The sequence below is a fragment of the Gadus macrocephalus genome, chromosome 5 (assembly GCF_031168955.1).
Source record: "Gadus macrocephalus chromosome 5, ASM3116895v1".
Classification (NCBI taxonomy): domain Eukaryota; kingdom Metazoa; phylum Chordata; class Actinopteri; order Gadiformes; family Gadidae; genus Gadus; species Gadus macrocephalus.
Window position 1 is genome coordinate 7347225 of NC_082386.1, and position 18632 is coordinate 7365856.

Sequence of the window (18632 nt, forward strand, 5' to 3'; positions counted from 1 at the left end):
AGATGAATGAGAGAGGGAGAGAGGCTGTACGTAGTGGAGAGTGCTTAGTGGGTGGCGGTGGAGGTGGTGGTGCCGGTCGGGAGAAGGAGAGAGGAGAGTCTGAAGAGCCGGTGGTCGAAGCCCACTTCACAGAATTATCCCTTTAGTGACGCAGGCTCCTCCTCGTACATCCTGACAGCTGCTGCTTCTGCCTTGCCTGGTTACAAGATTGAAAGGCATGTCCAATAATATTCATGTTCGTTTCCTGAACGGCAAGGGCTTCAATGCAAGGCTAACCCCTAGACATCTCTTCACTACATGTTCTTGTATTATTTTCTAAATACTTCAAACACCTAAATGTGTGTGTTTGTTTGCTGATGGTAGGCTACATTATGACCTACCTTTTTAGCTGTTGTTTTTTTGGACATCTAAATTCCTAATTGTAGCCTACTGATGCTTTCCATTTCTTTCCAGTGCTTACATGATTAGTATTTGGGATTCATGCATTTGATTGAAATGGATGGGGAGGAAAACAATCAAATTACCAAAGAGTGTGTAGCTAATACAAAACAGTGTGAGCTTTATGCTACAGATGGTATAAGGGCTATGCAGACAAGTCTATAGACTGTATTGAACATTTTATTCAGAGGTAGAATAATCCTTGGGTGATTGTGTACACACATGAGATTCTCTGGTTTCAAACAGACACATAGACACAAACAGAAAACAAATATATATGTATCTATATATATAAAACAGTCATTTGAAATAATAAACTGTCACATGAACATAGGGTTTATAGATAATCCCTGTATAAAACCTAAACCTCGAGGATGATCTTATTCATTATAATATCCCGGTTTCGGTTTGAATCAAATATTTCTAATTATGTATGGTCAATTATTTAAGGACAATTGCTCAATTAAGTGCAAATTATATCAAGGTTTAATAAGATAATTAATAATAAACAGATTTCGTGCATAGACTTAGTTCTCATAATTATTCATAGCAATACAATGGGCCATAAATAGCTGCCGAGTGCCGACCATGGCTGTTATAAAACGCTGCCTACGCCTTTAAGGGAACCCGGATTTGGACGTCCTTAACCCGGAAGTTTAGTCGAATTGTCAATGTGACTTCTCTGCAAATATCAAACTGAACAGAGTTGTTTTTACAAATATTCAGAAATAAATGAAATAAAATCAAAATGTTCCTAACGGGTGTAAATTGTAAGTATTGTATTTCATTCATCTTGAAAATGGGAATTGACAGAATGTCCCCTGGCTTGGTTAATGGATAAGGTCTTCTCAGCATGTTGTATTTGAGAAGCAGATGAGCCTCACTTTATATTTAACTCGTGTTTAATGATATAAGTTATTCTGCACATATTTGTGGACTTATGTGCGATTTTCTGGAAACACCCTAATACCAAATGATTCATCTTTTATCCCTGCATCAGTGGCCAAAGCAAAATCCAAGTAAGTAACGTTAACCTTCATTCCCTATACGTGTCTGCATACGTGTTTTTAAGTGTCTGACTTCGAACTTGGAAATTTGCTTTGTTAATTTAAAAAATACCCGATTTGACGGGTAATTTATTTGGACGGAAATGTAAACATTGTGTTCTGCCAGTGCTAATGGTCATCATTCCTAGGACTCTGCTGGTGCAGATGATGAGTGCTGCAGGGACAGGCTACTGCTTCAATACAAAGAGGGGACGCTTAAGGGAGAAGCTGGTGATACGGAAACATGATCCGTTCGGTAAGCATGGAATAATCAATATATCAATGCAATGTGGAAGAACTCCCATGTCTGTGAGTTGAAGGTTAACAATTCGGATGAAATATTGAGCGAAACTACCATCATTATTTTTTAATAAGTTGTGTCAATAAACAACGGGCAAAGTAATATTTTATCATCAGCATTAACCCATGTTTATTTTCTTCAATAATTGTATTAATAAATCCATCAGATTTGATCCAATAAGTGACCATACAATGTGACTAAGATGCATGCCACCATTGAACTAAGGCCCAGCCATATGCTATATGGGCCCACTCGATAATGTCGCTTTCAGACCTGGTTCCACAACTATTCAGAGACCACACAAATACCCTAAAAGTCGTCTTAAATGTTAATCTTCATATAATTTCCCTGCCCAATATTGTCACATGTAGACTAGAAACGTTTTGGCACAATGACAGGCTCTTATTTTGCTGATGAATGTCTAATTTGTCATTTCCTTTATGTCTTCGCAGTAAACAAACACGTTCTATTCTTTGAAAAGAGGAAAATAAGGTCAATTTAAAGTTGCATCACAACATGGACATCAAAAGGAGCACACCGTTGGAGGTGGACAACATACGACTTTGACAATATGCCCTTCAATGACACCCTCGGATGTTTTCCCATGATTGGATGATTTCATGCACATTACACAATCCATGTTGATGACGGCAGCAACCCAGAATATGGGGCCAAGTAGGGCAACATTCTGTTATGTTATTAGTCTAAGAAACCAATACAATATGTCCAACCACTCAAATGCTGTGTCTGTCAAGACATCATTACACATTGTGTTCTACCCCCTCTTTCCATACTCTTCTGATGAACAGTTTTTCCAGGCAACATGTTAAAATAATGCACGTCTGTTTATTCAGTGTTTTTTATTAAATATGAAATTGTTTGAAGACGGACCATGAAGGTGCTTGATATTTACAAACTATACAAAATAATCAAGGTTGTCGTCATGGTGTGGTCAGATTGACATGTTTTCGTTTAATGATTTAAACACGAGACAATTTAGTATTTAAAAGTAATTTGTGCAAATCTCTTCCATTGATCTAGAGAATAATGGTTAACTGTAATGAAGTGTATATTACACGTCATAGAATGTATCACATTTGATTTGGTCAAATGAGGTTCTGATAGATGCTGGCTCTTAGAACAGCTCCGCGGGCAGGTCCGTCCTGGAAGGGTAAGACGCTTGTGTGCCGACCGCCTGTACACTCACTCCCGCTACGTGGTTGGCTCTCCTGGCCATCTCCTCCAGAGGTAGAGCGGGGTAGTGAGCCATGTAGAACGCCAACGCACCGATGAAGCTATCACCAGCACCCTTTTCAAAAGAAAAAGAATAACGATTATCATGATGGAAAGTCCCATCCAGTGATTCCATTGAGAGATATCCCAACAGTTGTATGGTGGGAGAGCTGTTGCAGCTTTGCTCCCACATCATCTTGTCCGTTCTGGGACCTGAATGGAATGAGTGGGGGTGTTTCATGGAATCGAGCAGGCATGGAAATTCCACTGATAACACATTTTTATGGATCTAGTTGGGTACATTGTGTTTAACTTCAGTAGGGGGGCTTTTGACAGTAGGGGGTGCTGTGACATTTAGCAGCTTGGTATGAAGCATGGCTCAAGCAAACCTTAAGGTTTTGACCACTATCTTTTCCTCTCCTAGTGAGTACTTCTATTGTATGGCTAATGTGTCACTGCTGCTAAAGTGAGGTGGACATTCTGACATGGTCATACTTTACCACAACGAGACAGACCCAACAGTCGTAGCCAACAATAGTTGCGTCATTAAGTCAGTCATGAACTTAGCAAACCTTTTAAATGGTGGGCACTGAAAGACATGGATGGCATTTATCTGTACGCCACAGCTCTAAAATAGCATCTGACTGACTTTTGGATTCAGTCATGGTGGAATTCTAACAATAAGACGAGAAATGTTCTGCTCTCTCGGTCACCAGATGACTGCCAAACATTTATACTTTTTCCCTTTTAAAGAACCAGTGAGCCATTCAAACTATGCAAAAACACACACACACACACACACACACACAAAATACTCTGCTGGGGGGCATGTGTCAGTGTGGTTAATCACCCCTGAGGCTTTTTCCTTATCTGCCAAGTGTGCTGCAGGCCTTGCTCGCAGGACCATTGACATAAATCACCCGCTTTCCTCACCTGTCATCTATTGATAGGGGTTAAGGAATGTGCCGTCCGTTCCCTAGAGGGGAAACCGGGGTGGGATGAAAGTGTGTCTGGGTGTGTGTGTTTGTGTGTGTGTGTGTGCGCGCATGGGGGACGGGACGGGGAGTGTTGCTGATGGGAAATGGCCAAATGGAATGTTGCGACACGTTTGTGTTTAACCGCAAATGCCTCCCCCCCCTCCCCCCCTCCGACGCAGTTTCTCATAAGTCCGCTGTGTTACTCACCAATCTGGCTCCCTGGAGTTCAACACACATGCTTTCTGAGTACTTCTGTTATACCCAACACACCCCTCACCCCCACTATACCCATCGCTGAGCAGCCGCCAATAAGTAACCCGGGGGGGGGGGGGGGTTATACGAAACTGCAAAAGGTCGTGGGTCATGGGAAACGATGACTGGTGTGACTGGTAGGGGGCGGACGGAAAGAGTTAGATCACGTCTGAGACACCGTTTGTTCAGGCCCCCGTAGATATCATTGTTTAATAGTCTGCCGGTGTGTTTATGTCTTCCGTCTGGGAGCCGGGGTTGGGCTTCAGCACGGCCTGCCGCTTGGAACGGGGCCCGCCTCGATCCAGTCCCGTTCTGTTGAACTGCTGGCCCGCTTCCCGGTGTGTGCAAAGCCTTGGTTTAAGACGGTGACACCACCCCTGGGCGTGGGTCAAAATACCAGTATTTCAGAGTGTTCACGGCAGCAACGACGCCTTCATGGGAAAATTGTCCCACACAGAGAGAAAGTTACGTCACGACAAAGTACTTATTACTTTTACTGGCTGGAAGATGCTAATAAATCATGCTAATGTTATTTTTTTTTAATCATGCAAATTCTCTCTAAGGTCCAGGTCGATGACCGTGTCAACCTCTTCCTCCCGCGTTGAAAAAACAATGCCTGATTTCCTAGGGATTGGCAGTTGAGTGAGGTTCACCGGAGCTGACAAGCACTACGCCGGCCCCCTCCCCCCCAGCCCCCCTCCGCCGCTCTCCCGCTGCCCTCAACACACTTTGGTGAAGGTTACATCTGGAGGCCCGTCAATCAAACGACAGAAGCGTTTGCTGCGGTTGAGCAGTGATGCCTCTCGCTGGTCATTCCCGCCTGCCTGCAATGCCTTGAACCCTTCACCCCCGCTGCCACCACCACCGTCTCTCTATGCTTGGTCTCCCCCTGCCTCCTTCCCTGCCATCACCGCTTTGGTTTGAAATCGATGATGGCACCTCGAGACGCCTATGAGGAGCTCCCATGTAAAGTACCACAGGCAGCCAGTACCGCGGCAAGCCGAGTTGGCCGCAGACTACTGTGAATGTAGAATACACAAAAAGATCCAGACGTTCGTCTTGTGCTCTCTCTTTGTGAGAACATGAAAAGAAACATAAAAGTATAAATACCCCCCCCCCCCCCCCCCCCCCTCATGAGAGCCAGGAGCCTCTTGTGAACTTGAGGGCCGTCTCTCATCTGACCATAGGAGCCACGCAACAAACACCTCCCAGGGCTTCAGTCTCCTAAGAGGCACCCTGCAGAGAGCAAAGACCAGCATCTCTGCAGCTGGGATGACTCACATGCAGACTGGCCTCCACATCAGGAAGCTTCCAGTAACACACACACACACACACACACACACACACACACACACACACACACACACACACACACACACACACACACACACACACACACACACACACACACACACACACACACACACACACACACACACACACACACACACACAAAGAGCTGGGGAACTACCCTGAACTAAGAAGTGATCTTGAGGAGAAAGAGGAGGAGGATGGTGGTGATAATAATGATGATAATGATGCCGACATGAAAAGCGTTCTGAAATGAACCGTTTAGTGGTCACACAGCATTCGTCTCTTAATCCAGCTGTCATTCTTTGTTTCCCTCGTCTTTCGCTAGCTCCGTGCATAAGTCTCTGATTAACATGTCTCTCGCGGCGCATAGTAGTTAGGTGGACTGGCCACGCCATGCGGCTAAGCAGCGGTGCCGGTAAACAATAACAGATCTCAGTTATTGTGTGATGTGTGCACGTCTGGTTGTCTGTGTGTGTGTGTGTGTTTGTGTCTGTGTGTGTGTGTGTGTGTTGTCTATGGGTTATTTTGTGTTGGCTTAAAAAAGAATGTGAAATTCCGAAACCCATCCCTGGGTTCCCAGGGATTGAGGCACCTACGAGTGGTTCCAATATCTGTATCCACTTACACCGAGGAGACTGGGAATGATTTGAGTGTCCAGAGCCACCGGCAGCAGTAATGACTGGTTTAGACAGAGATGTCTACCTTAACCCCTCGGGACCTCCCGGAGACAGCGGAACCTGGGCCACCCAGGCCCTCTGGCTCAGGCATCGTGTGTGCCTGTGTGTGTGTGTGCGTGCATGCGTGCGTGCGTGTGTTCTCGTATGTGTTCTGTGTATGTGTGCGTGTGCTTATTTGTGTCTTCTTCCCATGTGTGCATCTGTGTATTTTGTCATTCGAGTGTGTGTATTCATGTTTATTTGTTCTTGAGTGTGTGTGTGTGTGTGTGTGTGTGTGTGTGTGTGTGTGTGTGTGTGTGTGTGTGTGTGTGTGTGTGTGTGTGTGTGGCTTGTTCAAGACTGTCCACATGTGAGGAGCCACTTTGATGTCTGTGATGTGTTATTTTATTTTTGGCAGGGACACTGCACATCAATCAAAATTTTAGCACTCAAATGCAAATGTGTCCGTTAGCCAAGAGGCTAATGGACATCTGTAATGCTTACATAGTCAGGCTCTACGGCTGCCCGATGTAGGACTCCATGAAGGAGGGCAGAGCGGTGCAAACCCAACGAGGAGAGGCCTGTGAGCTCAGAGGGGATCTGCTTAGACTCTAATCCAGACATCCAGCTGACCCAGCCTCAGCAAGGAACCACTGCAGTAGCTCTGTGCGCAACTCCTCGCAGGAATGTGCATTGCACAACCAGGAGTGCCAACGGTCCAAACGAGAAGCAGAGTCGTTGTCTTGGTTAAAGCATTTGTCATATGAAAAGTACTATTTCTTAATTTTGGTACATGTCGTTAATGATCAGTGAGAGCTGAACTGTACATCTTACTCGAGGATGCCTACAGACAGACAGCCACATTTTCAAACAGCTTGAACAAGCTAATTCTAATGAGAAACCTATAGTTCTGGTTCCGATAATGTGATGTTACCAAGGGAGAGAAATCAAACAAGCTAGATGTGCCGATTCTCTTGTTCTGCACTGGCTAAAAACTGTAAACGAAAAGACCGCGAATGACTCACTTTGTTGATAGCCAGGATTCACTGCCTGTAATACAGCTCTATGCTAACCCATATTCAGAGTAAGCACAGAGCCTGTTGCTGAAAAGCACAAGGGCTCACACAAACAAACAAAGTAGGGAAGGGAATACAAACAATTTAAGCCAAGGGGGTAATAAATAACAGAAAGGGCACTCTATTACGTTCAAAGAGCGAGGCTCCGTACCTGTCGTGATTATAATCAGCAGTTTTGTTTTTGGTTTTGTTATCATCTTCCTCCAGTAAAAAAAAAAGAAAAAAAAAAAAGGATTTACTGGAAGAGGGGTTTACTTGTCCAAAGATGTTAAACACACAAGGATTTATGAGGCCATCAAAGAACAGGAGGGTTGTGCGCGCGTGCGCGTGCGTGCGTGCGTGCGTGCGTGCGTGTGCGCGCGCGCTAGGAGGAGGGTGGTGGTGGTGGGAGACCAGTGTGTGCACACAGGCAGGCCAGACCGCAGCAGGGCTGTGCAGCTTTGTGCTGACTGGTGCAGACCCAAGGGGGTGACTCATGGCAGCAGCGGGGGTAGCTGATATTTCTCCCTTGGGGCTTGTGTGTATGTGTGTGTGAGTGTGGGGGGGGGGGGGGGGGGATTTGACTGTGAGAGAGATAGAAGCAAAGAGCGCAACTGTGTAGGGTACTTGTGTAAGTCAAAGGAGAAGAGAAGGAGAGTCTGATGGCTGGTGAGGAGGATGACGTTGATGAGGATTTGCGGGGTCAGGGGCAGGGTGGGGTCACAGAGTTTAAGAAAGCACTTTGGTCTTTGAAAAAGGGGGCTGACCTGACCAGTTTACGCCAAAGATGCCGCCACACAATTGGTGACTAAAGTGTTCAACGCGATGAGACAACACTCACTTGTCCAGTGGATGACATCACTTTTATTTGAAGACAATGCCGGTTTCAAATGTCGCTTTCTCTGGCTTTGAGGTTGCGGTTTATGATGCTCTCATAATGACCTGATTGTTAAAACGGCAAGCCTGTGTCTACCCATTATAACCCTTTTCGAATGGAGCAACAAGTCCCACTGTGGAAACCAATTTAGAGAACCCCCCCAAAAAACAAACACTGCTTTCTTTTATTACACACGCTTAGTGTAGCGCTGTAATTAGCACTGCCGTCTGGTGACGCGTGCTATTGATTGGTTTTCTTGTTTTGTATTCTGTGGGGAGAACACAGAGCCCATCAAAATCCCTCGGAAAATCACATGGAAACAGCAGCAGACGCACACCAAATCACTGAACTCAAGAAGCCAAGCTGCAAGAGCCTTGTTCGAAATAATTACCCCTACACTCGTACACGCACACACACACACACACACACACACACACACAAACACACATACAGCCAAACATAAACAAATACACACTCCTCTGCCTCCTTCTTCAATGTTAAACCAGCTCACCCTAAATCCAGGAATCTGACAAATCCTCCCATCAGAGGGAATTATCCTGTAAACATGTTTTTTTGCACTTCACTTTGTCAATGGGAGGCTCTGTTATAGTTATTCTTTTTTTTTTTTTTTACAAATGTATTACACAGTATAACACGTTATAACACATTAATCAATTAATCTAAATAAATCGTCTGATTCAGATATCCATCTATATTTAATGTGGATTATTATGCTATTGATATCGTACAGCTTTTCATTCACTGCCAATCACATCGCCTAATAACAGAAGCCCATGTCAAAACGCAATGGTGTGATAGAAAAAGGTTCTGAGATGGAGATGCAAAGAGAGAGGTTTTTTCCATCCAAACAGACAGGCACGTTTGTACGAGTGGTGTAGACAATGTTTCGAAACGACCTCCGTGTGATTCTAGCATTAAACCTGACCCGCAACAACTTCCAAATCAATGCAAAACTGGTACACAAACGTCGCTACGTCTTCCCTCCGTCCTCCGTGATCGTGGACACCGGAACCCCTGTGTGTGTGTGTGTGTAAACCGTGCGCGTGGGAACACCAAGCGGGGATCTCTGCTGAATCGCCCCAACGTCTAAACAGGCGGCGACGATGGTGCGAGCGCTGGGCACTTTGTGTCAACCGATGCAAAAAAAAAAACGAAATCATAGAATCTAGACGTCTCAAAGTAACCCTTTCAAACCTTAAACTGAGAACCTCGCCTTGACGGTCGTAACGGCGACGCTCGACCACACCAGTCCTTACCGTGGTGTCCACCGCCGTGACCGCCGGCGCCGGGACGTGACGCGTGGTGGCGCCCTTGGCCTCGAGCACCACACAGCCCCGGGCCCCCATGGTGAGGAGCACCGCCCCACAGCCGCGGCCCAGGAGCTCCCCGCTCGCCCGCCGGGCGTCCTCCACCGTGGCGACCGGGAACCCGGTGAGCAGCTCTGCCTGGGCGGAGATAAACCAGAGTCCCTGTAAGTGGAGGTGCGGATGTACTGGTAGCAGGAGGGGTTATATGGGCTGTTGACGGTGGAGTTGTGGATGGACACCGTTCTCAGAAGAGCTACTGTTGTTAGAAGATGAACTATTAGATAAGATAAGATATATTTATTTGTCATTGCACAGGAGTAGAACGAATTTCAGTGCACTCACGCACTGGTCTCATTTAAAAAAAATAAATAAAAGTAACATAATGGTAAATAAATAAAAAAGAAATACATTCAACATTTCGTTCACTCACTACATTCATGTCGTCATACACTATACCGTTAACTTAGTGCAATCGTATGCCTAAAAATAGTAAGGATAGGAGTTACTGTATGTACTGTTAGTAGAGGAGTTACTGTTGGTAGACTTTTGTCTGGTTGTTTCATTGGCTATCTAGGAACACGAAAAACGCCAGCCTTGGCCTTCCCCCATTCTGGTAGCAAAGTCGTGATGATTAATAAAGGCCACAACAAAAATATGAAATCAGAACTTTTATTTTTCTGTGTGTTTTTTTTTTTTACATTGGAGTTCTGCACAGTTTACCTTGCGGATGGGCTCAAATGTCTTCTAAGGGTAAAAAAATAAGAGCGTTGACCACACAAAAAGTAAACTAAAATGCACTGAAAAAAACGATTCTGCCTGGGCAGATGTTACAGCCAGTGAGTAATACAATATACTCCTTGTGTATTTTAGCTCAGGAGGAGACTTCAAAAGGACAATTACCCTGATAACACACGCTGACTAGAAGTATATTTAAGAATCTGACATGCCATGTGGGCCTTGGATCAAAGGGTGCTTGCACTTTATCGGTGTTAAGCCCACCCCTTGGGCCAGGCAAGGTATGGACAGAGACCACACGCACGTTCCCTCTCACTTACACACACGCACACACACACACCTGCATGTGAACGTGGGCATATAGGCCACATGAGAAGTTCAAGGGATCTTAGGCCCTCGTGTCTGCCGTTCTTCTTCAAAACCTCTCAAAAGAAATGAAGAAGAAGATAACATGGGGTTCTGTTGACTCTCCCTTTTATGCTTACATTCTCCTTCAAAGCCTGAATGCACACACACACACACACACACACACACACACACACACACACACACACACACACACACACACACACACACACACACACACACACACACACACACACACACACACACACACACACCTGGCCACAGCCCTACTGTCCCCACATCAAACGAAGGCTAAGAGGAAAATTCACTTTACCTTACTGCACCCCAGGGTGCTTTGGGGGAGTTAGTCACAGATCACATCTGCGCGTGTCCATGTCCCCATAGCTACCACCCCCCCCCCCCACCACCAACCCCAGGATTCCCATCTATCTCCGCCCACCACTCTGTTGCTCATCCATCAACACCTGACATTGAAGACACAAGGGTTCCTTGGTGCTCAGACTTCTTTTTTACTGTAAAAGGTGTCATGACCCTGCACCATACAATGGGATGGTAGAGGTGTCTGTGTGTGTGCGCGTGTTTGTGTGTGTACAAAGGTGTTGATGTGTTAGAGGTTGTAACCTAGAAGACCCAGTTGACATACACCGAGAGGCATGCTTTTGTTCAGTCTGAGCGTGTGTGTGTGTGTTCTTTTACTATTTGCTCGGGACATTTGGGCTTTTCTTATAGAATAAAGCTCAGATTGATCCAAGAGAACGCGGTAAACAGTGTGCCTCTTCAGTTTGCGAAGTAGCTTAATGTCCCATTAGGTCTGAGAACCTGCACTTGTCTTGTTTGAGTCCAAGATTCGTCACAGAACAGTGGCATTACATGCTCTCTCTTCAAGAAGAGTACTTCAAAATAAAAAAACAAAATACTCACCTCAGACTCATTGCAGCAGAGAACATCTGAGAGTGTGTAGAAATCAGGGTCCAAGTCTGGAACGGCTGGTGCTGGGTTGAATATTGTCGTCACTGAAATAAGAAAATAAGACAGGAAAAGATTTTACCCTCAAGATGTCCGCAATAAATTAATGATATATATATATATATATATATATATATATATATATATATATATATATATATATATATAACATATACATACACAGTATGTTATGCAAGTTCAAATAGCTCAATATGTTGTTTTGCTAAATACATCAGGACCATTTAAGAAGTTGCTTGTAAAATGCGCTAGCAATTATCTTCATTGGAAGCGCAATGTATTTTTTTATCTACATATTGTGTAGGCCGGATCTACCAAACGCTCAAGTGACAGTTCCACAGAATGTCACCTGTTTTTAAAGATCTGATTAGCATAACTTGGAGAAAAAGGATCACAAAGAAACAACAATTAACAAAAAGCGTGTGATGTATGAAGAAGTTCGTTTGTGCATGTGTGTGTGTGTGTATGCGTAAGTGTATTTCTGTGTGTGTGTGTGTGTGTGTGTGTGTATGTGTATTTGCATATGTATGTGTGTGTGTGGTGGCTGGTGGTTTTTAAAGTGAGGGAGGAAGGACTGCGTGCTTGGTTGCCATTGGCTTGCTTGCACTGACGGTGACCCATTGTGGCATAAGTATGTGACACTCAAGTTGTTTCAGGGTGTTTTGGTGAACTACAAAATAGCAGGATGGGATAATTATGTGAATTGATACAAATCCACCAGTTGCAGCATTCTACTTTGAAAGCTGGTGGGCAGCATGTATTGGACTACAAGGGCAGAAGGAAAGGATGCAAAGCCAATTAGGCAAATCAGGCCTACTCTTGATTTGTTCAGCTTCAGTGTTTCAGGGCAAAAATAGGCCCAATGAGAGGCCCAGAGTGGCGAAGTCACGCCTCTTCAGGTAGAGCCCATGGGACCTATAATATCGAAAAATATGAATGGGTTTCAATGGAGAGGAAGTAATTATCTTCTGGTCCCAGTCTTTATGTGCCCCGGTTTACATGTTTGGTGATTTAAATGATACATTTTCATTTCAAGAGTTTGACCGTTTATCCTGCAATTGTTCAGTTAAAGGCTGTCGAGAAAACACAATGAGAAAGACTATGTCTCGTATGTGCAGTCACGCTCCCTGCGGCTGGCGTGGACAAGACCGACAATCTCCCCAACGGCATAACTGAAACTCTACACATGCCCCAACTTATAATGGTTTTCACCTCTTTTGATACTTTTATCCTCCCCTTGGAAAAAACCTAACATTATCAAACTTCTTCACGAAAATGTTTTCTTTGCATGAAAAATTATCATTTAAATCCACAAACAACATATGTGTAATCCGGGGCATATAAAGTCTGGGACCAGAAAATAATTACTTTCTCTCCATTAAAACCCATTGATATTTTTCGATCTCATAGGTCCCATGGGCTCTACCGGAGGGGGCGTGACTTCGCCACTCTATTGAACACCATGTTATTCACCGGCCTTCAACACTTTCGGGAAATGTATGGGAGTCAATGGAGGCTGAGGGAGAAACGTCCTCCCTGAAGTAATTGTCAATAGGCGATAGGGGGTGCTAATGTCCCTTTACCCAGGGAAACAAACATAAAATATACAAAGGCATTTAAGTAGTCTTATTTAAGGGCATTAATTCATTGAAGGAGTCTGGACAATCTACATTTTTGATTCTCAACAATGGAGAAGCCTCCACTGGTGTATGTGTGTATTTGTGTGAATGTTTGTGTGTGTGTGTGTGTGTGTGTGTGTGTGTGTGTGTGTGTGTGTGTGTGTGTGTGTGTGTGTGTGTGTGTGTGTGTGTGTGTGTGTGTGTGTGTGTGTGTGTGAAGAGCAGAGTGAGAACGATAGAAACAGCGTGTGTAATCCTGTGTTAGCGCCCTATGCATATTCATGAGGCGTAGGCATCTAATACTGTGTATGTGTGAGGATAAGCCCAGCTTGACAAAATTATTAATTTTGATATCTATAAACACATCATAAAGCATCGTGTTAAGCGTGGCTCGTCTTCATTTTTTTTGCTGTGTGCTGCAATCGTGTGATCGCACACGATTGCTTGTGCGCGCTTAATGCTTGTCAATTGTATTCTGCATGAACATTGGGGAAATAATGGATGGCACTAGTATGCTGTGTTTGTGTGCGTCCGTTTATGTGTGTCCGTTATAATGTGTGTGTGTGTGTGTGTGTGTGTGTGTGTGTGTGTGTGTGTGTGTGTGTGTGTGTGTGTGTGTGTGTGTGTGTGTGTGTGTGTGTGTGTGTGTGTGTGTGTGTGTGTGTGTGGGCGCATGAGAGAGCAGCTGCGTGGGTTTGTGCAGGGCTTTGGCCACCTGGCGCTTTGAGGTGCTGGGCTGCTTGTGGGTAAAAGTGCAAAGGATGTGTTTAACACACAGAGGCATAAACATCGACGCTCAAATTCACACACACACACACACACACACACACACACACACACACACACACACACACACACACACACACACACACACACACACACACACACACACACACACACACACACACACACACACACACTTAAACTCACATAGTGCCCATGCAGTAAGCACACAGAGATGAGTTCAGCCCACGTCGCTGGTGAAGCCAGCAGTGAAAGTAGGCTTGGCCGTCTGGGACTGTCCTATTAAGTAACACATGTGTGGTAGCCCCTGATCAACCAGTACTCCTCTCATCAGTCGCCCCCGTACACCACTCAGAGGTAAGATGCGTTGCACGTCATTCAAAGGCCTTGTTTTAACGATGCAGCGCGCAGGGCAGGTGCCCCTCCCCCTTCATACACGGATGCCTGTTTTCCCTGGATATTAATGTGAGAGGCTGCCGTAGATGTCACTCAAACATGTATTTGTGGGGGAGGATGCTTCAACCTTTCAGGTGTGAGGTAAACCAGCTGTATGCACAAAACACAATCCAATACCATACCTTCATCTCTCTCCCCCCCCCCAGCCCAACAGCACACAGCTGCAGAAGCAGATGTGGAAAAAGCTGGTGAATTGGCCGTGCGTGTGTTTCTCTGTGTGTCATCTCTCTGTGACTCTTTCAAATCAAGGTTTAGTAATCAAAGTCACACACATGCAGATGCCCGCACACAAACACGCATGCACAAAACTCATAACATAAGTTTAACATCCAGCCTCAATTCACACAATCAAACAGGTATTAGGAATGGATGAAAAAGCACAGGAGAGATAATATGAAGCTGATGGAGAGAGTGAGTGAGTGAGTGAGTGAGTGAGATTCACACACACACACACACACACACACACACACACACACACACACACACACACACACACACACACACACACACACACACACACACACACACACACACACACACACACACACACACACACACACACACTCAGTGGATGAGTCACTGAGTATCTGAAAGGGCTTTAAGGGGCTCTAATTGCATCGAGTGAGAAATTGAGAAATGAAAAAGCTACTGCTTGCGCCGACAAGGGGAAAGGCCAGGGAAACCAGAGACCAGAAAGACAGTGTATAGACTGACAGAAAACATTGCCTTAGAATTAGGTTACAATAATATTCTGCGGATAATTTAGTTTTTTCTGTGTGTGCGCCAATAGCACACAGACTCCTCTCCGAGTGATCTGGACAGATGTATCTTCAGAGGGACCTCAGCACACACATCCTGTGAGGCTGGATGCATGGGGATATCTGTGTTATCCAAGTCGGACATCTCCATGCAAAACTTGAAAGAAAAAGTGTGAGAGAGAGAGAAGCAAAGAGCATACCTGTACAGGGTATTGTGTGATACTTTGTGCAAGTCAAAGGAGAAGAGAAGGAGATGGGTGGTGAGGAGGAGGATGATGATGATGAGGATGAGGATGATGATGGTGGTGGTGGTTGAGCTAGATGGGGATTTGTGGACTCAGGGACAGGGTCGGGTCACAGAGTTAAAGAAAGCACTTTGATCTTTGAAAAAGGGTGCTGACCTGACCAGTTTATGCCAAAGATGCCACCACACAATTCCTGACTAAACTGTAAAAATCTAAACCCTAACAACCGTAAAGTATCGCAACCATTCTGTCCAGCTGGAGCGAGAGAACACGAGAGCGGGCGAGAGAGGATAAGAGAAGGAGAGGGAGCAAAGTATATTGCTCCATTAACGCACAATGTTTGCTGGTTGCTTACGTGGGGGGGGGGGGGGGGGGGGGGGGTTTGCCCCTCATTCACATCCCTTCTCTCGCTCTCCCTCCCTTTCCCTCCCCCCTCCTCGCCCCCCACCTTTAAGGTGCCATAATCCTGGCGGTGGCGGGCGAGTGGGCTCTCAGGCGAGGCTGGCTCCCCTCCGAGGGCCATCTGCGCGGCCCCATCTGTGCTGTGGCGTTAGCCGCGACTAGTGTGCGGCGTCCTGGCAACCCGCAGTGGCCCATTACCGTGGAGAGAGGGGCCCGCGCCGTGACAACCAGGGGGGGGGGGGCGGCGGCGAGGAGAGGGCCAGGAGACAGAGGGAGGGAGAAAGGGTCCCAGGATGTCCAAGTGACGCGGGGGCCGGCTAATAATAGGCGGTCGCAATGGAATGCTTGGCTCGTCATAGCCTCCGCTAGTTGTGTCCAGGGTGACGCATTGGGCGAGGAGCGGTACGCAGGTGAGGATGGGAGACTGGGTGTGCGGCCAGTACACTTTCTTGCAGTATTGTCGCGGTTGTGACGGTACAAACAGATATGTGCCGGGTTTGAGAAGATAAGGAGATTGAGGAGTAATGACGTGTTTTTATTTTTAAGGGATGGTAAGATTGCACTGATTTGATCAGGTATTGTTTGCGACATTTGTATTCTAATCGGATGTGATTCTGATGGTCCGAATTCATTCATCTTGTTTGGAAGTGCTCTTCTTCTTCTTCTTCTTCAAGTCACATCTGAATGGTCTCAATCTTTATCGTTCTCTTCCATTTTTGTACCCGATCTCCCCTTTGTCGTTTCAGCCGTACAGCCTAGAGGTCCATAAGGCCCACCCCATAACCTGCATATAAGTGGAATGAGGGTCGACACGCCAGCACAACATCTGAGAGGGCCGAAAGGGAAGTCATCGGTTAAACGTTTTTGGGACCCATATGCATCACATTTGTGAAAACAGCACATTTACTACCATCACTAGACTGAATTTGATTGAATTTCATGTTTATATGAGATGAAAGCTTGATAACGCATCAATTATTTTACAATTCTGCTTTTTAGTTTTTCTTGTCCGTTTTTCTTCTTTTACCGCGTCCATGTTCACACCTAAGGACTTCGTACAGTGGACATCAGAAGTCGGACGATGTATATACGATCGAGTCGACAGACGAGCACGACAAGTGACGCCCCTATAATTCGTCCCCTCACTGTTGTTATTTACTTAGATCCCATATCGGTCCATCTTATCGGTCCACCTATCCATAGATTAGGTGGTGACTTTGTTTAAAAACTGGAATTTTTATACATTCTACGGATACAGAAATCTCAAACTGGGCCAAAAATTGAGGGGGCACTTGATTTGAATGTGGATGTGGCGGCCGAGTGGAATTCACACTTCCTTTCAACCGGACGTGAATTCCTTTAAGGACGTGCTTTGGCAAAAAAAAAAATATGATTTTGATTTGACTTCATGGCTCGACTTTCAATCCAAACTGGGTCAACCGGTCCAATAAGCTCACACATATGCAGAGCACATACACACACACACAAGGAACCCCCCCCCCCCCCACACACACACACACACACACACACACACACACACACACACACACACACACACACACACACACACACACACACACACACACACACACACACACACACACACACACACACACAGGCTTACCGTTGTGTTGTCGTGCCGTGCGCAGGGCCTGCAGGGAGCACTCGGGGCGGATTTCCAGCTGGCAGAGCAGCACCGTGGTGCGGCTCAGGGCCGGCAGGGAGGCCTGCAGCTCGGCCGCGCCCAGCAGCAGGTTAGCCCCGGCCACGATCACGATGGCGTTTTCACCTGCCCACGGACCACCGCACCGCGCAACACACACACATTAGAATGACGTTGCACCAGAATAATAATAATGTTAACGCGGTTGGGACACACACACAGATCTGTGGGAAGCCGGAGACTGGATGTGACCTCCAGGGTGAGCGCTGGTGAACCAGGGAGTGGGCTGCTGGGAATGTTTGGCTCGGAGATCGGAGAGGGAATATTGTGGGAGGGTGATGGGCCGGATATATACAATGGAGTTTTGAGTTGAATTATGTTGAAACGGAGGGAACAGTCATTGATGATATAAATGATTAGAATTGTTGAAGTATGATTTTACGTTTAAAATGAATCGTTTCACATGTCTCCAATCTATGAACTTTTCGTATAAAGTAGTGGTGTAGCGCACATATTCAACCCGTCTGGATGCAACGATGTTAGTGTTACCAGGGGGTGTAGCTAGCTTTCACTGGATTGCAAGTAGCAGCCATGCAGCACATTCAGGTAATGTGTGCTAGGTTGTTATTCAACGTTTTTGTTTTGTATGTTTCTGTCTGCTTACTTGTTTATTAGACCTTAAATTGTGAGCAGGTATAAAGGCTATTTTTGCCTTTGTGTGTGTGTCAGTGTGTATGTGTATGTTTGTGTGGGTGTGTGTTTATGTGTCTCAGTGGATGTGCGTGTCAGTGTGCAAGTATGAGTGTGTGTGTGTGTGTGTCAATGTATGTGTGCGTGTGTGTGCATGTGTGTGTGTGTGCGCATTAGTGTGTCAGTGTGTTAGTGTGAGTGTGTGTGTGTGTGTGTTTCAGCGCACGTTTGCGCATGTGTGCATTTGTGTGTGAGTGTCTAAGTGTGAGTGGGAGTGTGTTTGGGTATGTGTGTCAGTTTAGGTGTGTGTATCTGTGTGTGTGTCAGTGCATTTTTGCATGCGTGTGTGCGTGTAATGTAATGTAATGTAACTTTATTTGAACAGGGACAATGTACAAAAGAAACATTAACCTTGTTTAGAGCAAGGAGAGGTGCATTGTACCAGGTTTTAGCAAACTGCTATTTTCCACCTGTAGTCCCTGGGCAGGTGAGA

General features: G+C 45.6%; 2 protein-coding genes across 5 annotated transcripts in view; one reads left to right on the forward strand and one right to left on the reverse strand.

Moving 5' to 3' along the window:
* Positions 1-1049: 1049 nt before the first annotated feature.
* mrpl33 (mitochondrial ribosomal protein L33) lies at positions 1050-2669 on the forward strand. Its single transcript, XM_060051957.1, has 4 exons — positions 1050-1208; positions 1439-1457; positions 1634-1740; positions 2238-2669. The coding sequence occupies exons 1-4, from the start codon at positions 1187-1189 to the stop codon at positions 2285-2287; spliced, it is 198 nt and encodes a 65-aa protein (XP_059907940.1). The 5' UTR covers positions 1050-1186; the 3' UTR covers positions 2288-2669.
* rbks (ribokinase) overlaps positions 2631-18632 on the reverse strand; it is a 29067-nt gene continuing 13065 nt past the window's right edge. For all 4 annotated transcript variants that reach the window (XM_060051952.1, XM_060051955.1, XM_060051954.1 and 1 more), the window contains exons 6-9: positions 17411-17575; positions 11500-11591; positions 9427-9615; positions 2631-3094 (exon numbers count right to left, since the gene is read on the reverse strand). In XM_060051952.1, coding sequence (XP_059907935.1) covers positions 2921-3094; positions 9427-9615; positions 11500-11591; positions 17411-17575 — 620 coding nt within the window. In that variant the 3' untranslated portion in view covers positions 2631-2920. The remainder of the gene's footprint in view (positions 3095-9426; positions 9616-11499; positions 11592-17410; positions 17576-18632) is intronic.